This window comes from Protopterus annectens, chromosome 17.part0 (genome assembly GCF_019279795.1).
Source record: "Protopterus annectens isolate FY-2018-M chromosome 17.part0, PAN1.0, whole genome shotgun sequence".
NCBI lineage: Eukaryota > Metazoa > Chordata > Ceratodontiformes > Protopteridae > Protopterus > Protopterus annectens.
Window position 1 is genome coordinate 153,192,494 of NC_056751.1, and position 27,308 is coordinate 153,219,801.

A 27,308-nucleotide genomic window follows, 5' to 3' on the forward strand; every position below is an offset into this window, starting at 1 on the left:
AACTACGAAACAAAATGGAATGTATATATCTGTAGATATATGTATATGTATATATACAGACAGGCAGATATTTATATATAGATATATGGATCTACTTTAGTACATCAAATGAAGACATAACTAAAATTTAAAATGCAGGGATGATAACATCGAAAGGTTACAAGACTGAGAGTGCAGAAGATCGGAATGTAGAAGATTGAACCAGGTATATATTCTAAACAGAGATCGCGGTACAGTCAGGATTGGGAAATCTACTCTTTTCCTCACTGTAGTGCAATTTCAGAGTTGCAGGGGGTGTAGAGGGTGCAAGAAGGCCTGTCTCCCTGTAAAAACATAAAAGAAATTAGTTATATCTGTAAATTATATATACCAACTCCAAGATCGAGTTTTTTGGGTTTACCAAAAGTTTTGGCTGTAGGGGGGTGTGAATGTTTATACAAGTTATTGTGGGTTAGAGTTAGCATAAAGGCTAGATAAAGGGATACATTTAGTGTTGTGCATGAGTGCTGCTATATGTGTTGTGTATCTGAGTGTCTAAGGTAAGGTTGCAGTTAGGAGAGGGTGGATGGTTAAGGTTAAGGCTAGCATGCATTAATTAGTAAGGTGGTGCAGGGGAGAAATCTGGCATTTAAAAATAATAATTTTGATAAGTAATTGATTCATTGAGTTGTGACTCAGCGGATCATTAGGTTTCCTCTGTTCTGTAAAATGACCTGCATGCATACCTCTCAACCTCTCAGTGCAAGAAATCTGGACAAAACCTGATAAAATGGGGAAAAATAATGTGGACATATTGTAAATATTGCTGCTATAAACTTAGAAAGTTGTTAGAGTAATGTGGTTTGTTTTAGCATGCATTTTCTGAAGGATGTGAAGTCTGAAACTGAAATGTATGTTATTATTTAGTGCTTTCAGTTCACAGATCATCCCAGTGATTTGCCAGAAAACCATACATTTTATGATGAACAGACCAAAAATATGATCCAAAAATCTGAACATTCTGTGAAAATCTGGACAGTTGATAGGTATGCCTGCATGCTTCTAAAGTAAGTTGTCACTCATATTCCCCAAACTTCAGTGATCTTTTCTCTTGGTAACACTGATATTTTCAGGAACCTGATCAAGGACTACAAAAAAGTATTTTATATTAATATCTGCAGCTTGTCATATGTTTGTAAAGAGCATTTTCCTTACATTTATGTTTAGTGGCACAATTTCACTTATACATGGAGTTTCTTAGCTTTCTTACAATTTTTCTCAAATAAAATGTATCACACATACAACAAAAAGTTACACAGACCACAACTTCAGAAGCAAATATGAAAAAACCCAGGAGGTTTTAAGTGAGATCTGTGCCTGCACAAGTGATCTTTTTGTCTTCCTTTGATGTGGATTCAAATATTTCTTTTAATCAAATGACAGGTTTGGAGAGCAATCTGGCTTTACTTACATGAAGGCCAGAAATATAAGAGAAATGTTACTGAAAAAGGTCTATTAGAAAGAAAAAATATTTTTAATGTTTTTTTAATAATGATAATACAATTTGGTGGAATTTATTATATTGTATTTGTGTAAGGAAATTGGTGTTTAATTATTGTAAATTTTCCAAGTATTTTTTTCACATTTTAATCATTTTATCACTGTTGACTGGTCTTCAAGTCACATAACTTGAATTGCATTATATATTACCACGGGAAGTGCTAGTCAATCAGTCTGATGAAATCCCTGTGTTGATTTTACGAGGGATAAAAAGCATCATCACTGACTAATGGAATATTAAGCCACAGTACAGTAAATCTTTTTAGTTCTTCAACAAATCTTGGCTCTGTGAACTGTGTTTTTCTTTATTTTTGGGCTCACTTAGAAAATGTTTTGTCTGCTTTTTTTGTTTGGTTTTAAGCTATGCTCTATACTCAGATATGTGCTATTTTGCATTTAGAAAGCTTTCACTGATGGTCCTGAGCAAATAACCTCCCTTTTATTAATTAAGTCAGAAATGTTAATTCTTCTTAATGTGTATTGTATTTAAGGTAATCTCAGTAATATTACAAAGCTATATAATACTATAAAGTGTTGCAATCTCACTTTGTATAGTTGATAAAACTTGGTATACTAAACTTACACTATATTACTGTTAAATGTTTTTATGTGGTTGTTATATTTCCAAATGTAACTATTTAATAATAAAGTTGTTTGCCAAAAATACAGCATACCAACAAACACTGTTTCTGTTGTATTCTTTTTTAACTTAATTGTACCTAGAAATTAAAGATAATAGTCAACACAAATCAGATAATGGTCATCTCTGAACTGAAATAAATCCATGCTAGCTTTGATCTATGGCAATTTTGCAACATCATGTGGTATAGTCTCTTCCTTAGGAACCTTGTTATGAAACTTTCTGCAGGGTTAACATCTCTGCATAATTCTTAATACTTGCTATGACATTTTTTGGTTACAAAGAGCACTTAGTGCTCTCTATTTGCACTGAACAATCCCCAGTTGTAATTTATTTTTCCCAGCATGCCTTCTCTCATCTACTTAATGAATTGAACATGAAACTTTAAGTAGAACTAATTGTATCTCTACATGGACAGTACACTCTTTTATGTGTCCACTGCTGATTATTGCTCTAGATAGCCTTACTTTGTAACTTCCTTAAGTATTTAAACTTTCTTGTCTTTTTCATTAGAGCCTTAGCTCGAGAGTTTTTGGCTGGCGCAAGCTGTATAAAGGCCAAGCTGGTTCCGAGGACTCTGAATCGAGTCCCCATTCATCATGAATGAATGAAGATTGACAACACCAGATGATGTTTTAGCAAGTGTATGAACATAAGGGTCACCAGATTTCAATGACCCATCAGAATCCAGTATGACAAAAACCTTTATAAGAATAGTAATTTAGATATTCTGCAATTCTGCCTAAACTAAATAAATCCCATTTGACCTTTACTGAAATTTAGCAGGCAGAAATGTTACTTCAATTCAGAGAATTTACAGGATTTAGACAAAATACATGGATACTTTATTATGAAATTATCACATTAAAGAGCTGAACTATATGGTGGTGAACATATGGCAAGAGACTATAATTACTGAGATATTTTATTTTGCTTGTAGATTATGCAGCTGTAAAATGTCCATTGGCTTTCTTTCTGAGATTCAGCTCCTTGAGGCCAACTTAGTTTCATTATTCCAGCTATTTCAGCATATACTAGAGACCGATCATTTGTTTTGCGCCCCTAGTTTATGTTATAAGAGAACACTGGACTTATTTTCCACCCAAAGACAATGATACTCAGAATTTGGGGTAGGATACATCTGAATATAAAGTCCAATCTTTATTCTTGTGATTTACATTAACCAGATGGCTATTCTGTCTCATCAACATTTGTGGCAATTGTTACAAATTGAAGCTGTCTGAGAACCTTAAACCATGAATTTAAGCATTTGTTCTGCTGTCTTGTCCTCTACCTTCTGCTAGTCTAAGTGCTACACACATTTTCTTTACTTGCATAAGGCAGTTAACATGAATATATTAAAATGATTAGGCAACTCATATTCTATCTTTAGAATGTTATTTAAATTGTCCTTGATTGTTTTTTCCCTTTGAAACCTTTATTTATGAATCATGTTCATGAATACATGTGAGTGTCTTCCCAAAAGTAGTTTAAGTAAATAATAAGGTATGAAGGGAGTGCATGGTACGGATACTTCCACAGGCATAGTAATAACCACACCATTTACCCGCAAGTGTCCTACTGTATTTGTAAAATGATACCATTTACCCTCAAGTGTCTTACTGTACTGGTAAAATGATACCAATAATCCTCAAGTGTCTTACAGTACTTGTAAATGTATACCATTTACCCTCAAGTGTCTTACTGTACTGGTAAAAGGAATATGCAGATACCTTTGCATTTTTAGTTGTTATATTTAGTAGTTCATGTATGGTAATTTCATGTATTGTGGTACTACAGGGGTATAACATTTACCTGCATGGAAATTTGGTATGAAATTTTCAGGGTAAATATTTAAAGGGCATTTATTTTAAACTGCTGTGTGTTTTTACACTGTTCTGTTTGTAAATAGGTGTGAACACTTCACAATATCTCAACACCTCTCCTTCATGCTCAGTTAACTTTTTGAAACATAAGCTTTTTAAAGTTAGCCTAAAATCATTGTAAAAATCATTAAATTTCATTTAACATAATGTTTGGCTGTGTGAGGTAGTCATAATAAAAAGTCGATTTATGAGCAATAGTGGCATTGCTGCAAAAAGTCGCATATATGATACAGAACTAAGCAAAAACTGTAGGAGCATTGCTGCAAAAAGTCGTATATATGATACCGAACTAAGCAAAAACTGAACCTCAGATATCTGGCCAGATATTTTCAGCAGTTAAGCATCCATGGAATTATGTGGCTGTGGTTTCACAACCTGGTAGGTAAAATGTATCCTGGCTATCAAACAGAGTTCACCACACACACTGTTTTTGTCCTATTATAGTCCTTATGAGAAAAATAAACAGCACCAAGAAATGTCCCTATGGCAGAGTAAAGAAGACTGAAAGAAGGCAGAAAACGTACTGCTAAACTTTAATGACATACTGCTGTTAATTGTGGCTTTTTTTCCGATTACATCTAGAATATGGTCACTTTATAAGTGTTTTATTTTTGTTTGAATATGAATTTGCAGTTGTGCAGCATTTTACATTTTCTATTGCACTTTCTCATTTATCTGTTATGTCAAACATTGCCTAGCACAGGCTTTCTAATGTATTTGCATGTGCATGTATGTATCTGTGTGTGTGTGTGTGTGTGTGTGTGTGTGTGTGTGTGTGTGTGTGTGTGTGTGTGTGTGTGTGTGTGCGTATGTGTGTGTGCATGTGAGTGTGCGTGTACGTGTGTGTGTGTGCATTTTGTATCTTATGCTAGAGTGATTGATTTCCTGTTTGCAGTTGTTATGGAACTGATGGTCTTTTCTTCATGTCATTAAATTCCTGTCCATTCCTACACTGCTTAGTTTCTTGTTTATGAGGATCCTGCTTTCACTTTTATCAGAATATTATGTTTTTCCTGTTTGGATGCCTTTTACTGCTCCAGTTGAGGTAGTATACACAGTTTTGAGCTTTATATGCTTTTACTACTTTATAGTATATTTGTGCCACTATCCTGATTTCTGTTTTGTTTTATTTATTTTTTATTATGTTTCATGGAGATTTACTAATGCATTTAAGTTGGGTATGTATGTTTGTTGTTTTTGGTGTTCTGTTTATTGATTTCTGGTCTGTTTTTGTATTCTGAGTATTTGTGTGTTTGATAGTTTCCCACTGCTAAATGGCTTTTCAAGACTGTGGCAGTTTGTTGAATTTTGAAGTCTGTGAGGCAGAAAGGAGAAGGGCTTTGTGACTGAATATAAGGCCTAGGAGGCCTGCACTAATTTTCTACAATGCAGCAGAACACAGCTGATGGACAAGCCACTAGCAAATTGATTGATCAATGTCCTTTGTCCATTTTATTTACAATATTACACCATGACTCAATGGTTGGATCTGAATGTAGTCCCCCATATTGAAAGTAATGTGTAGTGATATTGCTAACAATATGATAAAACAGTATATAGGCAGAAATGGGGAAAATGTATTATGATGTGATCAGAAAAACACAGAATAATACATGAAATGTGCAAATCTGTCAAGAAAAATATGCATTTCTCTGCTTTACTACTACAGAAATACTTGTGTATATAAAGAATATTCTCTTTGTGGTAAAATAAAAATAAATAAATACAAAAATTAAGTAAAACATCTCACAGTCTGTACAATGATTATGATTATGTACCTACAGTGCCAAATAAAACCTGCCATATTGAAATATGTATAAGTGATTGCAGCTTCTCTTAAAGTCTTCTCAATATTTCTTTCTCGTCTTTCTAAATTGCTTTGAGTGCCTACATATCTGAAGAAGGGCACATCTCCACTATGCAGTTCCTAATCCAATTAATTTATTTGCTTTAGCTTCTGAATTTGATAATTAAAATGCTCTTTGGTCAATGTTCCATATTAAGTTTACAATCACAGGTGATAGCATACGCAATTTATGATGTTAAACATGAACAGAAACTGTTCAACGTGTGTAATGACTTTTATTCACACCATCTCTGGTCACTTTGTACAGGACTGAACAGTTTTAATAAGACTTCATTCCTGCCTTTTGTATATGTCTAGCAGCTAACAACATATAGGAGACCAATATGTATCCTATAGTTTGTGTTCTTTCTGAAATATTCTAGGTTTATTAGTTATGTAATGATCTGCATTCAAAAAGCAAATTAAAATCATTGACACATGACTTGTAACATCCTTATTCTTTGAAATACATTCAACAAAACAAAAAAAAATGATTCTCCTGTACATGTAAAAAATGAAAAACTGATTTTGCAACATATATAACTGTTTGAAGCAACCCATTGGTAAGTTTGCATATTTGGGGGCAAAAAAAGCCTCCTTCCATTTTATTCCAACAATAACATCCCAAAACTTGTTAGTCAATCAAAAATGTATGTGGAATAACTTGAAATGTGTTTTAAGCCCCTCACCTAGGTACAGGCTCATTTCATATACACCAAAATAATATATCATACTTGGCAGATTGATACCACATGAATTTCCACCATACTTTGGTTAACCGATTTAACAAATTTGCACTATTCTTTAAACAAAATGGAATCTTACTGGCATAAGGCTTCAAAATTAAGAATATAGCCATCACATAATAGGGTGGAGTGGGGAACTATCCAGATTTGCATGGATCACTGGTATGATTTGAGATATGACATCTTGGGAGTGGCTACTTGAATTATTTCAGCATTATCTTCTTTTTAAAAGCCCTGTTGTATACCTCTATGTAACAACTGCTTTAATTCTTCATTAAATGTCACTGCTAAGTAACCATTCATTTAATATACTACACCTGAGTAAATATGTCTTCTGTATATTTTGTTCCTTATTCATTATAACTGCATTACCGTGGTTATCTGTCTGAATAAAACTCTTAAAACTGACTGATGCCTCTTAATTCTTCAAAGCTGTCATTGTTTCTTAGCTAAATTGTACTGATTAGATCACTTACAAAACCTATTATACTGTGTATAAATTTCTTTCCTTATGACAATTTTCATGAAATTTTATAAATATGTTTTCTATATTAGGAATGGATCTGCTTTTACCTTACATATCAGATAGCTTCATTTTGCTTTATCCAGCATGTGGCAAGATGGTATCAGTGTAACCAGTTATGTCTACATGTTGAGCTATTCTGCACGATCTAGCTTAGGTGCATTTTAAATGGTTGCTCCCAGTAAATGTGTGAATTAATATTTGTGGTGACATTAAACATGTTTTTGGGTATAACAGAAATATGCATAATTTATAATTTCTATACTGAACCCTAAATGCTATGAACATTATAATTATTATTTGGAGCTGAGAACTATTACGTCTAAGAGGTAATCTTTTCTGTGTGCTAACACCAATGGAAAATCCTTAACTCAATATTTTTAGCATGATATGTGGTTTTATTTTGGAATGCCATCTATATTTATTTTCAATTAGCATCCTACATATTGGTTAAAAACAAGAAGGCTACAACAATCACGGGGATATGAAAGACCAAGCAGTTTTAATTACTTAGATCCCCCTTCTCTCCTTATGAAAAGAACAACAACACAAAATGTCATTAGATCAATTACAAGAATATTGCCAGCTAAGTATGCATATAGAAGAGAAAGTAACTTGCTTATTAAAGATGAAAGAATTTTAATGTTGAGGTGCAGGCCTTTAGTATATCCCAGAATAGCATTATTAACAGAGAGGATTGGGGATTCCCCAATAACTCTCCAGGCACTTGCAGCATTGATTGTAACAGTATTGAAAAAAGGAGTTAGAACACTTTTGTACTTAACTTTGGAATTTTCAACCAGGTATTGATGACACTAAAAACTCACAGCAGAGCATCGAATCCCACATATTTAATATGAGAAAAGAGTATCTAATTTTGAAAAGGACATAATAAAATGCTTCCAAAACTTAATCAGAGAAATTTACTATTCTCTGAAATAAGTTCTCATCTCATTAGAAGAACCAGTAGAGACAAGCTTATATACAATGTTTGGGAGAGCTATTTTAATGAAAAACTCATTGAGGCAGTATAAAAAATGTTTAATTTTATATGTAGTCCTCACAAGGCTGTTTCATCTTATGCTGCAGATAAAGTAGGCAGAACCCTTATGATTTCCCTTCTCAAGGTCTTCCCATTAGGTTAATACACATAAAAATATTAAGAATGGCAGACACTATGCAGGTTTTTATACCAGCTAAAAAACAAAAGACATTTCTCTGGCATTGGTATAATCTAAAAATTCCAGTTGACTCACCCAAAGAGATTGGGCAGAAAGAACAAATATGGCTACTACAATTCAATTGCTGATTCAGCATAGTATCAGATTTGGAATAACATGCCCTCCTACTACAACATTTTCATAGAAAGGGACTAATTATAAAGCTCTGCAATCTTTGTAGATTTTACAAATATACAGAGGTCCATTTGGTTAAGGCGTATATGTTGTATGTGCTATGCCTGAGGCTAACTTTATACAGCTGAATAATGAATCACTGACTGGGAACTATTCTTCCTGGCATAGGTGTAACAGGATGCAGGTAGTGTTACCCTATTAATGTTACACATGCACTTATAATGGAAACTTCGGATCCTATTTGGGTGCTACCATAAAAGCCATTTGTCTATTACTCAGTATGCTAGTTGTGCTAGTATTGGTGGTGGTGTAGCAGCAGTTTTAGATTTGTTATAACATGGTACAAGGTCCCGATGAGTTTATCAACACTTTTACATACATTTTTTGTGTATGAACAAATTGCAGATACCTTCATAGTTATTTTATTTATTTATCATTTTGTAACTGGATGACTAGGCTGGTCTATGGACCATTTCAGCCATGACCCTGTCCACAAGGAAAAGGGAAAGGCGGAATTTAGTATTAATACATAATTATCATTAAACTATAGTTTTACTGTTTTCTAGCATGCACTAACTTTATAGTACTGCATCACTACTTACAAAATGCTCCTCCTCCACACAAACAGAAGTATCCTCTACCTGTCTTAACAATCGAAACTCTGGACATATACAAACATATTCTTGTTATCAACTTTATCCAGCTTTGTCATCTTCAGTCATTTCTACCATCCAACCTCTTAATCATTTCCCATCAAATTAAAGGTCTCTGATTGTAACACCTAAATATCCAGAATTCCAAGTGACCAATGGCCTGTATTGTCTCATACAACCAAAATATATATTCTTGTTGTTAATGAAATATCCTGCCTAATACTCTACTCAACAGATGAATTCAATATAAGCTATGATAACAAGTCTGGAAAGAAAACATGATAGAGGCACAATTATCTTAATAAAGAAAAATTCATTATTTTACTACTTACTCATATAACTCTCTTTTATCACTCATAACAAATCAAACATTGAGAACTCTACAACTTGGCTGTTTGCCAAACTTGTTATAAGCAGCTATGCTAAATAATTATTTCTGCCATCTGCACTCCCTCTTTTACATCTTCCAGTCTCTTTTAATTGACTATCGACTCCACACTTGCCTACTTTTCTAGACATTAAATTATGATTTCTGGTGACCCTAACAAAGGCCTTTTGAATCTTCATAATCCAAAAATGACTAAATATCACTCCTTAAATAGTCTTACTCAGCTCATCCTCTCATTGCTTAGATTCAGTTCAAACTCAAGCAAAGAATTTCTCATAGACCTTTTAATCTCCAGTGTTCCAAACAAACTAAAACATATTACATGTCTCTCCAATGCCCTCAACTACAAACTTCATATTCAAGCTACCAGTACCTTAAAAACCCAAATCTGTCTCCAAATTTATTTTGCATCAACCCATTCCAGGATCAAAGAAAATAAGTTGCTTACTGAAATGGTCTTTCTTTCCATCTATACAATGTTCACGTACATTTATATGTGTGTGTGTGTGTGTGTGTGTGTGGGGGGGGGGGGGGGGATCTTGAAAAAAAAATCTTAGTGTTGGGTTTGATTAACGCTCATACTGATGAGACTGATTCATTGAAACATCAAGTGCTAAGACTGGAGAGAGGAGAACTTGTCCTGTCCTTAGTGATGGGTTGAAAGTGGTCATTTAAGAAGTGATATTTAGTCATTTTTGCCTTATGATAATCTAAAATGTCTTTGTTAATGTTTCCAGAAATCACAATTTTACTTCTAGGAGAGAAGGGAAGTATATAGTCAATAACAGATCAAAAGAGACTGGGGGATGCAGGAGATGGAATGTAGATGACAGCTACAAATTATTTAACAGAGTTGCTAATAACAAGTTTGACAAGTAGCCAGTCTGGAGAGTTCTCAATGTTTGATGAGTTATGAGTGATTAAATAGGGATAAAAGTGAGTAAAAATGGAATGAATTAATGAACTTCATATTTTTCTTTATTAAGATCATTGTACCTCCACTATTTTTTTCTTTCTAGGCCTTTATTACAGTTCAACCCATATTCAGTGAAATCCAGTATCTGTGTGTGTGTGTGTGTGTGGGGGGGTCTCTCTATAAATATCATATCTATATCTATCTATATCTGTTGGTCTATCTGTCTATCTATATGTGTGTGTGTGTGTGTGTGTGTGTGTGTGTGATACACACACACACACATATATAGATAGACAGATAGACCAACAGATATATATGTCCTTACCTGTCTTGTGATTATGTTTGTTTCTTCACATAAATGTAACTGTTAATTTCTTTTGAGAACTGCTTGAAATTCCCTTGGTTATACAGATATACTGTGATGGAGGTTTTTCTCTGGGCCTCTACTGAAAATGGGTGCTGCAAACAACAAAGCAAAAAAAAAAAAAAAAAATATATATATATATATATATATATATATATATATATGTGTGTGTGTGTGTGTGTGTGTGTGTGTGTGTGTTAGCATTTCAAGTTTTCTTGTTGCCTTAGGACTTGTTTCGCACTTCTGGTCTATGGAAACAAAACTCAGACTGTTTGTTAGCTTTTACCAGAATAGTCTACAAAATGATAATCAAGTCCTCTGGTCCTGTCATAGCTAAACCACTATCACTACCACCAACACCACTACCATCATCAAAAATATGCTCACAAGTCTCTTTGTATGTTTTACCCCTCATATCTTGGGAATCATCAGTCATCTTTTAGCTTCAAGTTATGCATGCATAATCATATTTAGGAGTATTATATGGCAAGGATCATACAACTACAGAGGCATCAGCCTAACAAAGGTCTGCACTAAACACTACTGGACTCATGGTTTGTAGTAACAGCTGGTGAATTCAAAGCAAGGAGGGCTGTAAGAAGAAACTGAATGGGTGAGGCTAGCTGGAATGGGATGGGTTATATTACAGAAGATGAATGACTGCTTTATTTACATTAAACAACTACTGGTGTCATCAACACACTGCCTTAGTAACCACTCATTATAGTCATTCTTATTGTATATATGCATGCACCTTATATATCCAACTGTGATTGAATAAAATAGTAATAATAATAATAATAATAAAATGTATTTCAACTTGCTTCACTCAGACATGCTAGCTCTGCCAAGCCATATCAATGACTGTTTAACTATGGTCAAATGGCAATAGTGATAAATGAGTTTTATCTGCTTTCCTGCCTGCACATTTTTAGCCAGTTTAGTGACAGTGTACACCACAAATGCCTGACTGCAAACAAATTAATTAATAAAGGCATAAATAATGGTCACAGTAAAGTACTTCAGACTTCTTCCTGTCAGATGTTTATAGTATACTCCAAAAGTGCAAACAGATATGCCCAGCAATTATAGTCACTTTAATTACTGTATTTACCTCTGATGTCTAATATCAAATGAATAAACACACACACACACACACACACACACACACACACACACACACTTAACATGTATATGGACAGACAGATACACACACATATATAAACACACATAAACACAGATATGTTCACCAATTATAGCAATTTTATTGACTGCATATACTCTGGATGTCTGCTAGAAATAATATAATAAGAGACAGAAAAAAAACAGAACTACTTTATTTTTCCATACTCCCTCCATCACTTACAATTAGTTGCACCTCTCACCAAGGAGTAAGCATGTTTAGTTTCACTTTCATTCAGGTTGCTTCGGGCACCAGTCGCCCAATATAGCTTGAAACAATTGGAAATTACTGCTCACTGCTTTATCTAGCAGTCCAAGTAGCCTGCATTCAAGCAATAGTTTTGTGCCCTCAAAATGGCAGGAAGTCTTCTAACCTCCTATTATCTTATTCTTAGTTGGGAAGTAATATTAAATACTGATCTGTTTACAAAACAGCTCAGTCCTGAAAGTGAAATTCATTTATTTATTTTTCTAGCAGATATTATATCTCTGTATATGTGCAGTAGCATAAACATGGATTTCTAGGCTGTGACTCAGGGAAAGTGAATTTTAGCCCCATTTACTTTCTTTAACATCTAATGATTTTACCTTTGCCTTAGCTAGGGTTAATAACCTACCTCTAGGCTCTGAAGAACAGGAAAATTCACTAGAAACTGTGCAGGTGTATACTTATTTTATGATTAATATAGTCAGAATAAATACTTGTGAAGCAAAATGTATTCTTTACTAAGGATCACTGTCCAACAAAAAAAAATAAACATGTTTTAAATGCTTGCTTATGTATATACATTTAATTTCATATTTGGAGGGGCTGCTATACAGCAGCTCAGTGCATCAATGATTATTTGACAAGATGTTTCCACAGAGCTAAAATTCTTGAAAAAGATGAATGAAATGGCAAATTGCAAGGGGTTGCTTTCTGCAGAATGACTGGAAAGAAGTATAAGTCTTTGCTGATTTCTCATAGCTACAGAGTAAATTTGATAAAAAATAAAATCCTGGAAAGAGACATGTGAAAGCATACTTGAATTCATAAGTTCATATGTAGTTATTTAGCCTGCAGTCCAGCAAACCAGTGAAGAGCCTATCCCAAAATTCCCAGTTGCCCCCAAGTACTGTCGGTTATATGACTTGCTCTAAGTCACACAGGCAAATAAGGGATGAGAGAATAAAACCCTGTACCACACCAACTACAACTCACATATTCAACCATCTGTGCCAGTTGTCTAAAATATGATAGTTTAAATTCATTCCCTAAGTCAAAGCAATGCATTTTGGAAGCAAAAATCTAGGGAGGGAGTACATAAAAATATAGATAAGAAAAGAGAAGTAATCCCAACCACAGACAAGGGAGAGGACCCTAGAGCAATCATATCAAATAGCCAGAAAGTCTGTCTGAATACAAGAATGTATAGACGTTATTACACCCCCCCCCCCATACACAATTAGTAATATCTTGTCTGGAGTACTGTGTGCATTTATGAACATTTCATTATAAGAAAGATGTAGACCTGACTAGAGGCAGTTTAGAGAAGGGTAACAGAAATAGGACATGGTCTTAATCACAAAGCATGTAACAACAGACTACAAGGGATTCCTAAATACAGTTCTGATGAGGAAGGTACAGGACAATGGAAACTTTTAAGCCTCTCAAGTTATCCATACAGTCTACATGGCTACTGCACTTCAAAATTAATGAATAAATATGACACAAAATCTGAAAATTGTAAGTGAATGGCTCACTGGTGATACTAAAATGCATTATTTCACAGAAAAGGTGGTTGAGCAGTATACTGAAAAAAAGTGGTACATTCTAACATAAAACAGCAATGAATAATATATGTAATAAACATAAGGTGATTCAGAACAGTTTGGGATAAAAGGGCTATTTGCAATCTTGGTACATTTAGTAGGTAGGGAAATGAACAGACTTGATGGGTTAAGGAATCCTACAGGATCAAAATATGTTTTCCTTTTTCTAGCCTGATTTTTCTCCTATTCAGCATTATATAATGTAGTTTCTAAACTTTTTTCTTTTATGAAGATGCTGCTGTCTTTAATTCATAATGTTATTCTGAGTACATTTCGTTATGAAGATATTATTTATTATGTTATATATAATATGACAATCTTTTTATGTTTTGAACTTTAATTTATTTATTTGCTAACCAGGTAAGTGAGCCAGTCATGATGGTAACCTCTTTAACCATGACCTGGCCATTTGGGCAAGAGTAAATGCAGAACATATGGACACTATAAAAGAAACCTGACTGCTCACATAAAATCCACACAGACAAGGGGAAAACGTACAGACTCTACAAAGAATGTGACCAGATATAAGGACTAAACTCTGGAGCTGGAAAGCAGGAATGTTAAGCAGTGAATTCACCATGCAGGCCAGTGGAGGTGATAGTGTGTTTTTCAGATTTTGCCTACTTGCTGTGAGTTTCAACTTGCATCAGTAAGCCAAAAATTAAGAAGCCCTACTACTGAACTTGATGAAATTTACCGAGGAAGGTTAGCCACTGAACTGATTGACACTGAAAACTTTGCAGTGAACAGTAAACTTAAAACCACTTACTTTCTTTCCCAATGCAACGTCTTATTGCTGAGGAAATAAAAAAAGGCTGGGTACATTTTACAAGCACAGTCTAGAAAGGAAGGATTGATATATCAAGCTATGCCACTGGATGTTACAGATGTTAATGATGCAATGCTTTTGGATGGTGCACATCAGGCTTCTTGAATTAAAGCACAGATAACTGAAACGAATGTTGTGCAAACCTGCCTGGTGTGCCAGCTCATGTGCAACAATCGAACGAATATTCTCCTTATTGCTGAACAACTGCTTTGAGTCATATAGCAGAGCTGTCTCAATAAACATTACCAGGCCCCAGTTTTCCATTCCACCGCCTAAAAAGTTTGGCAATGCAATCATATCTGAAATGACAAGAAAGGATACAGAAGGTTGAAAATCTGAATACAATTATTTTTTTCTTTTGATCTTTTTGTCCTTACTGTTTCCATTTACTCTCTTTACTTCATGATTTTACTTTTATCTTAAGTAGGAATAATAACCTACCTCTGGTCTCTGAGAGACAGCAAAGCTCTCTAGAAACTGCACAAGATGCATACTTTCATGATTAATACAGTCAGAATAACTGATTGTGAACTAACATCTCTCTTTTAGTAAGGATGGATTTTCAAGAAGTTTAAGTACTTCTCTGCTAGCTGACTGGTATAAAGGTAGAATTCCCATCTGTGATGATGCAATCCAGGTCCAATCTGCAGCCTGGGCAGCGAAGAGAGGGCTGCGTGAGATAGGAGTTGTTGATAGCAGGCTTGCCTTTTCTGGGGGGGGGGGGTAAAGGGTCGACCCTGTCAATCTTACCACACTGTGGTTACTCCAGTGACATAGAGGGATAATGCCCTAACTATGTTCCAGTCGACTGGTTTGATTAGCAGCTCAGGCAACTGACAGAGTGGCAGAGCAGGATAGACATGCCTTTCCAGGGTGAGAGGCTTGGTTCAAAGAGAGGAGTTGCCTTCAGGCAAATCAATGAGTGGGGGAGTTCTGGCAGTCAGTGTGTAGGGCATCTAAGAAAAAAACAACAAAAAAAACCCAACAGAAACAGGACTATAGAGGGGAAAGCCAAGACTCCATGATGTCCTTACAATCCATGATCAGCCCCAGCGATACCAGAATATGTCCAGGGGGGAGGAGACAAGCTGGTAGACATGGCATTCTCATGAGGTATTGGAGACCAGGCTGGTGAACATAATTTCCCAAGGGGAACCAACAAAATTAAAAAAAATATCTTATGACACCATGTTACTAAACAGAACGAATATACATCACTTGCAGTGGATGAGCTCCAGAGATCTAGAGTATGCAAGTAGGGCACAGCTTTAATTAAAAGAAAAACAGTATGTTTTACATATCAAAAAGTTTATTCTTTCAACATTCATATATTATCAAAGGAGAAGGGTTTCATGCATAATCCTTTATTTATTTATTTACTGACATTTGATTACCAGGAAAGTTCGAGTCTATATTACTTAGTCGAAGTTCCGTAACTCCGAACACCTAATGGTCGAACCATTATGTTTGAAGTTGCAGAACTTCGAGTATGTAAAAAAAATAACTACACAATGGACAAAACAATAACTTGTTTTGCTGCACTACCCCCCCCCCCCACTACTTAAATATACCAACTCTGAGATCGCACCATATTGAAGTGAATGGAAACCTTCGCTTACAGAGATTTCCATTCAAACGCTCAAACTTTTACAAATTCGAACATATGGTCTTGTCCATATGTGGTTCAAACTTGTAAAACTTTGACTACATGATAGGAACCTGGAAAGTTCAACTGGGTAGGTGTTCATTTCCAACAAAGGGTCAGAAAGAAAAGCTCCAAAGTATTGCAAAAACAATTTAAGAACAATAATTTTACAATAATCAAAAATGATACAAAAATGTCTACAGTTTAAATAATTATACCAAATTTTACATAATGTGAAAACATTAAGAGTAGATATAACTTATATGACAAAAATGTAATATTTAGAGAAATTTTAGACAGTTTAGAGAAATTAAAAGTAAGTTAGTATAATAGAAACAGGAACTGCAATATGAAGTGAGAGAAAAACAGAGTTATGTCATATTTAGATAGAGTCAGAGGGAGAGAAATTGAAGTAAGGTACAGTGTGAATTACAGTGATGTTCATCGTGTTTCACTGTTGCAGTCATTACACTTGGGCTATCCCGCTGGCAGACAACCCGCAGTCGGCCCGAGTTCCAAAGTCTTGGTCCGGCGTCGGTTGCTGTCACCTCTTCCCTGACGTCAGTGCGCCAGGGGTATAAAAGTTGCAACCAACGCCGTTTTCCCCAGTCTTTCTTGCCGCACGGTGCCTGAAGCAAAAGCAGTTCGCAAGTGCCGGTCGGCCGACTCCTGAGATTTTCAAAATTGAGTTTCAGAACTGAAGTATTCAATAAAGCTAAGTACCCCATTGGGGAAACATTTTCTTGCTCCAGACCGATGTCAGTAAAAGTTAATAATTGTATTTCTTGTGGGAAGCAAATACCTCATAAGGACTTTCACCCTTACTGTATTCCTTGCCTAGGCCCTGACCACGACGTTACTAGTTGTCGGTTTTGTGCTAGATTCAATAAACGAACTATTAAACGTCGGTTTGATTTTGCTTTGCATTATTTTGGATGAAGGTTTAATTACATAATGCCGTCGGAACAACCAAAGACCAGAATTTATAAAAAACGCAAAGACAAAGAAAAGGACAGGCATCCGAGGTCCAAAACTGATGACAAAGCCTCTTCTAGGCCAGTCGCCGGTTCTCAGTGAGGTGCTTTTGCAGCCCCTGACACCTGCTACCTCAGAGCCACAGGCCATAACCGACAGCCACGTGGAGACATCTAGGCCTGTGGAAACTCAAGGTATTGGGCCTACAGAAACTATACCCTCAGATGGGTCCAGAGCCGCTGAGCAGGCATCGGCTTCTGAGGGTGTTTTCAGACCTTCACAGCTTACAAGTAAGCCCACTACAGCAGCAAAGGCAAAGTCAGAAACACCATTAAAGACAAGGAAACAAGTACAGCATTCTCCTGAACAGTCATCCACGCCAAAGAAACAGATGCTTAAAATGGCCAAAGACCTAATTACTTTAATAAGGGGTTCCCATCCCCCTCCTGACAAAAGGCCTAGGCAAGACACTGTCTACGATTCCTCTGACCAGGTTTCCATTTCCTCTGATTCCTCTTCTGATCAGGGATATTCTCTCCCTCCCTATGAGGACTCTGATGCAGAAGAGTCCATACCTTCAGCCTCTCCACCTGAGGATTATTCTTTTGGGGAAACCCTGCACACCATGAGGGAGCATTTCCATTGGGAGAGCCAGGATTATTCTGAATCCAAGAAAAGGCTCAGAGACTTCCTCTTATTGCCTCAGCACAGGCCCCTGGCTATCGCCCCTGTGCTTGATATTGTTGTTGATGTTTTTTCTGAATCCAGTCTGTCTCCTGATTCTTTACTCCCTGCACCAGTCAAGCCAGACAGGTACTACAGAGTCCCTGACTCTCACAAATTTCTTTACAAAAACCCCGCTGCAGACCCAGAAACTATTTCCCATGATCCTAAAGGGGTTAAGGCTTCTACTGATAAAAATCCTGAACCCTCGGATAGGGATTCCAGAGCTTTGGACAGATGCGGGAAAAAAGTTTACACTTCTGCTGCTTTAGCTGTAAGAGCTTTAAACTGTCAGTTTCACATGCTTAAATACCAACAGTACCTCATGACTTTGTTAAAGCAGAAAATGGTTTCAAATACAGAAGGTTCTGACAGTAAGTAAATGCAGGATTTATTACATGCAGTTGAACAAGTAGGAAAGCATACTCTGCAATGTGGTTTTGATTCATTAGAGGATTCTTGTAGAGCCGCAGTTACAGGCTCTGTTATTCGAAGGCATGCTTGGTTGAAAGAAGCAAAATGAAAGAACAAAGTTTACCTGACCATGTTAAAGTAAAATTACTGGATGCACCGTTACTGCATGATACTTTGTTTGGTGTTAAGGCAGAAGAGGTGTTAAAGAAAATGGAGGATAAAGCAAAGTCAATGCAGACAGTGAAAGATTTCTTGCAGGTTCAACCACCTAGATTTAGTAGAAACTGGCCTTCAAAAAAATGGTCCTTTCCAGTGTCAGACAAGCCAGAAAGAGGCAGATACAGATGCCCAAGAGGCAGATCTCAGCCCCAAGGCTCCTACAGACCTAAGCAATGGGGTGCTTCTGCCCCCAAAGGAGGGGAAGACAAATCACAGCCTTACAGGAAACAGTCCCATTGACTTCCCTCTGCAAATGCCAAGCACTTACCTCTTGACAGCACCCCTAGGGGGAAAGCTAGTACATTTCCTCAAAAAATTGGCGCATGATCACCCAGGACCAATGGGTACTGAATATTGTTTCTCAGGGTTACAGGTTCCACTTCCACATGCTTTCAAAACCAAAAGGTATGCCAGACCTGCCACAAAACCAATGGGCAGAGGCACAAAAACAGATTGCTGCTCTTATGGACATGGGAGCTATTCAAAAAATTCCACAGCAAGAACAGGGACAAGGATTTTACTCAAGACTTTTCTTAGTACCCAGAAAGGACAAAGCCTGGAGACCAGTACTGGACCTGTCAATCCTAAACACTTTCTTGGATGTTTCAAAATTCAAAATGCTAACACTACATCAACTTCTGCCCATGCTGGGCAAGAAGGCTTGGCTAGTTACTTTGGACCTGCATGTCCCAATCAGACAATCTTGCAGAAGATACCTTGGATTCATAGCAGGCTCAATGCATTACCAATTCTCTGCACTGCCCTTTGGCTTATCTACTGCGCCCAGGGTCTTCACAAAGTGCCTGGCACCAGTAATTGCATTTTGCAGACAAAAAGGAATTCAAATATATCCCTACTTCGACGACTGCCTTATTCAAGCAGAGAGCAAGGACATTCTTCTAATGCATTTGGCATTTGTACAAAGATTGCTAATTTGCCTAGGGTGCACAGTAAATGAAAAGAAATCAAAACTAGTGCCCTCTCAAGAGATAATATTCCTGGGTGCAAGCTTAAATACAGCTGCCCAGATGGCTTATCTCACGCCAGACAAACAAAGGCAACTGACTCATTACTTTCAAATGATGGCAACAAAAACCCAGCTCCCTGCAAGAAAAATTCTGCAGGCCCTGGGCTTCATGGCATCCTGCATTCTACTAATTCCATATGCAAAACTGCATATGAGGAAACTACAATGGTATCTAAAAAGTGTTTGGACTCAGCATTGTCACAGCCTGGAGACAAATATAACTTTAATTCCCTGCCTGCAACAGGAGTTTCGATGGTGGACCCAGGCCTGTCACCACAGCAAGGGATAGCCTTTCACTTTACCTACAGCCAGGCAGACAATAAGAACAGATGCATCGGATTATGCCCGGGGGGCACATATGGCACGAAAATGTATTCAGGGCACGTGGTCCAAGGAACAAATCCATCTTTACATCAATCAAAAAGAGATGCTAGCTGTACAGAATGCCCTGACAGCTTTCAAGGACCTAATACATCCAGGACAACTATTAATAAAGATGGACAATACCACAGTTATGTGGTACATAAACAAGCAAGGGGGCACACATTCTTACCCCCTATGCAGGCAAGCCATGACTTTGTGGAACATAGCACTGACCTATCAGGTACATCTGCAGGCACAATTCCTGCCAGGAACAAAGAATACACTGGCAGATGAACTAAGCAGAAATCTCATGGATCCTCACGAATGGAAACTAAATCCACAAGTGTTCAGCATGAAAACGAGGAAATGAGGACGCCCAGACATAGATCTCTTTGCCTCCCCTCACAATTACCAAATACAGACATTTTGCACAAGAACTTATCACTCTCAAGCATGGAAAGTGGATGCTCTATCATTCAGCTGGAAAGGCCTGACAGTCTATGCCTTCCCTCTGATGCCTCTTCTCACCAAGGTGCTGCTAAACGTCAGACAAGAAAGGCCAAAAATGATCCTGATTGCACCAAACTGGCCACGCCAGCACTGGTACCCAATTCTAAAGAATTTGACTCAAGGCCCAGCTTGGCTTCTACCTCAAATTCCTCATCTTCTGACACAAGACAATCAGATTCTACACAGTCAACTCAGAACCTTAAACCTGGCAGCATGGCAGATAATGTAGCCACTCAGACTGCACCTCTCTCTAAAGTTGTTATGGATGTCATTTTAGAAGCCAGGAGGCCCAGCACTAGGAAATCTTATGCAGAAAAATGGAAGAGATTCTGTGCTTGGAACCAGGCACAAGGGCTCGAACCACTTGTCCCTAGTATACCTCAGATTTTACAATACCTAACTGAGATGCTGGACAAAGGCTTATCTTTCTCATCTATTAAAATCCATGCCTCTGCCATTTCAGCTCATTACAATACGGAACCTCCTATTTTTTCACATCCTCTATTATGACAATACCTCAGAGGGGCAAAGAATATAAGACCCCCAAGGAGAGCACCAGTACCTATGTGGGACCTCAATTTTGTTTTAGAAAAACTCACACTGCCTCCTTTTGAACCAGCCAGCACTGTTGATCTAAAATTCTTGTCATGGAAAACTGCTCTGCTCCTAGCAATAACTTCAGCAAGAAGAGTCTCAGAGTTACAGGCATTAATGACCGTGGAACCTTTTCTCATTTTTTGTCAGGACAGGGTGTCTCTTAGGACAAACCCAACATTCATGCCAAAGGTGGTCTCCAATGTGGCCTTAAACCAAATCATTCATTTACCTACCTTTTACTCAAATCCCCAGAATAAAGGGGAGAGACTACTGCATGCTTTGGATATACACAGACAGCTATGATTCTATTTGGACAAAACAAAAGCTTTCAGAAAAACTGAGCAACTGTTTGCAGCATATGCTGCAGGATCACAAGGAAAGCTTATTACAAAGCAGACAATCTCAAAATGGATAGGACACTGCATCTGCTTCTGCTATGCACAACATGGCAAATCAGTGCCTAAGGGCATTAGGCCTCATTCTACCAGAGCAGCAGCCACTTCAACAGCTTTCCTCAGAGGAGTACCAACCAAAGACATTTTAGAAGCTGCAACCTGGAGCTCAGTGCACACTTTTACCAAGCACTACCACCTACCTCTCTACTCCAAATCCAGAGCAGGCTTTGCCACTGCAGTTCTGCAGGGCTTGTTAGCCTCGCCAAATCCAATCTAGACCCAGCCACCCTGCCTAAGCTTTGGGATTCTTCCCAAGTGTAATGACTGCAACAGTGAAACATGATAAATATAGTACAGTTGTGTGCCTACCATAAATGTAGATGTTCGAGTGTATTCACTGTTGCAGTACAGGTTACCCACACACCATCCCCCTTTTCTTTGCTGGGACTTTTCTGTACTTCTCAACTCCATACAACCTATGTGGTGTATTTGCTTGTAGATGAAGGAAATGTTTATAGTAATATATTCATGTTTTTTGGCATATTTATATCTTTTCAGCCTTCCTATCTGGGGGCACCTGACATCTGGGGCAAGAAAAACTGAAGAAAATGGCATTGGTTGCAACTTTTAAACCCCTGGCGCACTGACATCAGGGAAGAGGTGACAGCAACCGACGCCGGACCAAGACTTTGGAACTCGGGCCGACTACGGGTTGCCTGCCAGTGGGATAGCCCAAGTGTAATGACTGCAACAGTGAACACACTCAAACATCTACATTTATGGTAGGTACATAACTGTACTTTTTTTGGCTATTCTTCCCAGAATTCTGAAGCAGATCTTTCTATTTATGTTACATTAGGGAACTAAGATAAAAATCAAACTTAGAAATATAGCCTGGATCAAATGGCGAACAACTAAAGCCCCCCTCGACCAAGTGAGAAATTTTACAAAAAAACTGATTTTGCCAGACAAAAAAAAAAAATATTACCAGAACCTCCAGTTTAAACATCAAAATAATCCCCAAAAGTTTTGGGCAGGTATTAACCGACTTCTTCATCCAGGGCAATCTACTACCCCAACCCCATCAAACTACACCCATAAATCCTCAGAAACTGTTGCCACTGCCTTTAATAACATTTTCACTGAAACTATTCAGTCTTTAGCTAACCAACTTATTCCCACCCACTCTAACTCTACCACTAACACACCCACTTCTCATTCCCCTTTAACTTCCAAACTGTGTCTACCACTTTTATCTGATCCCTTATCAAAAAACTAAAACCAGCCACCCTTTTTGCTGACCTCCTTCCTGTAGAGTACCTACAAAAAGCTGCCTACGCCATAGTATTCCCCATCTCTATCCTAATCAATAGAACACTAACTGATGGAACTATCCCATCAGTCTGGAAAATATCCCATGTTATCCCATTCCACAAAGGTGGAAGTTCAACAGCACTGTCCAATTACAGACTCATTGCCATTCTCTCACCACTAGCCAAATTAACGGACAAGTGAGTTCATAAGCAGCTTATGGAGTATCTCATTCAGGACGGTCTGCTTGCCAACTCTCAGCATGGCTTTAGGCTACATCACAGCACCACCTCTGCCCTCCTTTCTTTTACAAATACCATATTCCAAAATAGGAACAACAACTGGCTGTCTTCAGTCCTATTTCTAGACCTGTCGAAGGCCTTTGATATGGTCAACCACAAATTACTCATCCATTCCCTAAAATCCATCTCCCTAGATAACCCATGCTAGTCAGTGGTTCCTATCCTATCTGAATGGCAGACAACAGGCTGTATTATGGCAGGGCAAACTGTCCACCCTGCTGCCTCTCACCCTTGGTGTCCCTCATGGCTCTATTCTAGGTCCTCTACTCTTTTCTGTCTTCATCAACAATCTTCATACTGCTATCCCTGATGCAATCTGCATTCAATATGCAGATGATTCTACCCTGATCTGTACGGCCTCCTCCCCTTTAGACCTGCAAGCCTTAACACAAAACACATTTAACACAGTTGATAATTGGCTCTCTAATCACTATCTGTTGTTAAATCACAGCAAAGCTAAACTGCTCCTCTTTACCCCCACCAGTAGATCCACCCCATTTTCCTTCTCCATAACATCCAACAACAGTACCTCTCTCTCTCCAGATGACCATACTAAGCTTTTAGGAGTAATAGTGGACAATAATCTCAAATGTGATCTGCATATCAATAAAACTATAAAAACTATTAATAAGAAGCTTGGCTCATTATATAGAAGCAAACCTTTTCTAACTCCATTAGTTAGGACTACAATCGCCCGCTCACACCTACTCTCTACCCTTCTGTATGCCTCCCCCATACTCTCCAATTGAGCAAAACTGTACTTAGTGAGCTCTCTCACTGTTACAACCATATTGCCAGATTTGCCATAGGCTCAACATATAGGACACATCACTGTCAAAACCTCAGTCTTCTCGGGTGGCTAGAACTGCCTAGCCTACTTCTGTTCAATCAGCTTATAGTAGCACACAAAATTCTGTACCACCCTGAAAATACACTGGCACTCAGAAATATCATAAAGCCATATAGTAATTCAAGGCAACTATGATCCTCCAATAAACTGTTGGTCTAAATCCACAAACCCATTAACTCAGCCGGCGACTCCCTGTTTACCAACGTCGTTGGTAAAACTTGGAATTCACTTCCATCTAACCGTACCCTCGAACCTTCTTTAAGTCTCTTCAAAAAGGCCTCAAACAGTATTTTAAAGAGAACTGGCTTTGCCCCTGTATTAACCCTGATTAACCACTACTTATTCAATGCCTTATTTAAATTAATATTGTACGCATTTCTTGCTCATAGCAACATGTTGTTTTTACATACTATTACACAGTGTGTACAGTGTGAGTACCTACTAGAGGGCTTTGTAAATATGTTTGACTCATATATCTGTTATGTTCTGTGTTATCTATCCTGGTCAACAAATGTAAAATAAATAAATAAATACATAAATAAGGGAGTGAAGAAGGGCGAGTAAGGAGGTGTAAGATATGACTAGGTGCTGGTTCATATTTAGGGATATAGTTTATCCTAGGGTTGAGGTATTCTAGTTTAATTAAAGATAGGTGGTAAAGACTGAAAAAAGCTGACAAAGTTTGCCTCCTTTGTCTCAACAGCATTTACTCAACACCTCAAAATCAGTTCTTCTCAAATATTCAGCTAATATGTTATAAACTGCTTGAGACAGATGCAACTTAAACATACTGAACCAATTCTGAAATACAGTGTTTTTTGGCTATTCTTCCCGGAATTCTAAAGCAGATCTTTCTATTTATGTTACAAGGCTGCTCAATATAACAAGGCTATGTAACATGTTAGCTATGCAAAGTACTCTGAACAGATTAGTGCCTTGAAGTATGTCAAAGTAAAACACTTTGAAACTCAGAAGGATAAGTTACATCAGCCTGTGGAGTTCATCCTACTCAAGTTGAATAAACAGATTAATTGTACACTAGTGCTTTATTTAATTATTTATTTAATTATTGCCAAATAATTTGTGCTGCAGAATATATTCAACTTATAAAATGCAAGATTTTATTATGCAACTTAAGACCACTACAATGCATAAAACATCACTTTTTTCAAGGAGTTCAATGTAATAATCAAAATAGGGGGTAAAACTTAATAGGGCTAAGGCCTACCTTTCAGCCTTTGTTGTTGCACCTTTGCTTCAGTGATGCTTTACTGGTCATTGTTGTGGTATCCCTGCACACCAATGTTCTGATTATATATTTTAGATCAGACTGCCATTACAAGCAACAAATAACTGCAAACACTAATTCCTTAGTAAAAGTTGGTCTCATGTAAGTAGAGATATAGCTAGCTAGTTTGGCTCCCAGTGGTGTCCTCCAGTCAGAAGTCGCCACACATGGAGTTGAGGAGAGGCAAACAGGTCCTCTCCTCAGATTTGAGGAGCAAAAGAAAAAGATTTATTTTTTCCTTTAAAACAGTAGCAAATTGCTTGCTACAGTTGTAACATGTAGCTGCTACAGTTTATGTCACACACAGACCATTAAAGCATTTCACTTCTGACCACAAATGCAGTACCAGAATGCTAGTAATTAATGAAGGAAACTGACATTTGCCGATTACACCCCCTAACAATCTGTGCCCAGGGCAGCTGCCCCTATGCCCCCCCCCCCTGCATCTGCATGCATGTTAAATACATCTGTGTCTATCTTGCTGATATGATTATAGTGAAATAATGTTAGTGCTTTGAAATTTTAGTTTCACCATTTTATTTTGGAAACTGTACCACATGAGATACAGAAAGGTGAAGAGAGAGAGTAAGAAAGTAAGACAGAGAGAGAAAATCAGAAGTATTCATACGAATTATAGGAATAATAGGAAATTAAAGCAAGTGAGTCTTGTGACTATTTATGCCTTGCCACTAAAGGGTTATGTCAGTCACGCCAGGGATGAATTTGTGAATACCCATTCAATCATCTAGTTTCTGCACCACGCTGCTTGATTTTCAGTGAGAATCTATTCCAGAGGTGGGGAAAGAACTGTGTTACGAACGTCTCTCTCTTACTCTCCCTCTCTCTTTCTCTCCTCCACGTTTTATCTATTTGCTGATAAAATTTTAGATCCCTGGTTCTGGCATTTGTGGACTATTTTATTCTGTGGTGATGCAAGAGATCCATGATTACTGAGTCCTAAATGGTACAGAGGGGAATACAGGGCATAGATCTTCCCTCAGATGTCTATAAGATACTGAATAAAGGGACAGTGCTTCCAGTCTTTTCGGATACCTTAGAGGTTTTGAGACAAGGATCTTCTTAGTTAGGATCCTCTGGGGTCTGTCTAATGGTTGGTATATCTACTGAGGTCCACTATAGACCACCAGGTTAGCTTGTTTTTAATGTTCCCATCATATCTGGATGATCTCTTTGAGACTGACAATTCTATACATTTATCTAAATGGTCATAGTATTCCCTTGTGAAGTTACATGTTGTTCCAGCATCTAGAGGGGTGCTGTTCATTTATGTATTCTTTGACTGCCTACTTAATCTAGTTCATGTTCATGGGGGAGGCAACCCTGACACTCACTGGGTGCATGGAATTAGAATGAGTACGCCATGGGGTGCCAGCACATAGCAGAATTAACACACACACTCTCTCATATGACATGCACACTGACAATTAATTTACTTGGATGAATGTCAATTCACCTTTGTGTGACTCTGAGACTGTGGGAGAAAACTGCAGCACTGATCAAAAATACACATGCAGACAGGGAGGACATGAAAACTGAAAATCAAACCGGAGACCCAAGCAAAGTGAAGTAGGAATGCTAACTGCTGCATGGCCACAGTCTGAACTAAATTCAGCAGCCTCACTAAAATGGCTACAGTATTATTTTATTTGTTTTCCCCTTTTAATAGAAAATTACAACCATAACAACAAGTCAGTCTTTGGATACAACTACTTTCTCATTCTGTCATTATATATTCTTTAGTATTTAATCTCTAACATGATGCTTTAATTCAACTGCGTCTATGTTGCTTAATTTGAACTGTTAAGCACAGGCACTCTTTTAGATACACATTGCATGTATTTTTCAAGATGAACATCCAACTTATGCTCCTTTCTGTAGGGGACAGTTAACAGAAATTCAATGTTATTCCCAGAGAAACTGTATCAATAAGCTTATCAAAACATAGACCCAATTCTTTTGTTGTCCTTTCCACTGGGGCAAAAACAAACT

The 27,308-nt window shown here is 37.4% G+C and overlaps 1 protein-coding gene across 1 annotated transcript in view; it reads right to left on the reverse strand.

Annotated features, from left to right (window-relative positions):
- The window catches only part of LVRN (laeverin), a 1,030,506-nt gene that overhangs the window by 615,934 nt on the left and 387,264 nt on the right, over positions 1-27,308 (reverse strand). Inside the window, exon 5 of the mRNA XM_044059628.1 lies at positions 14,827-14,978. Coding sequence (XP_043915563.1) covers positions 14,827-14,978 — 152 coding nt within the window. The remainder of the gene's footprint in view (positions 1-14,826; positions 14,979-27,308) is intronic.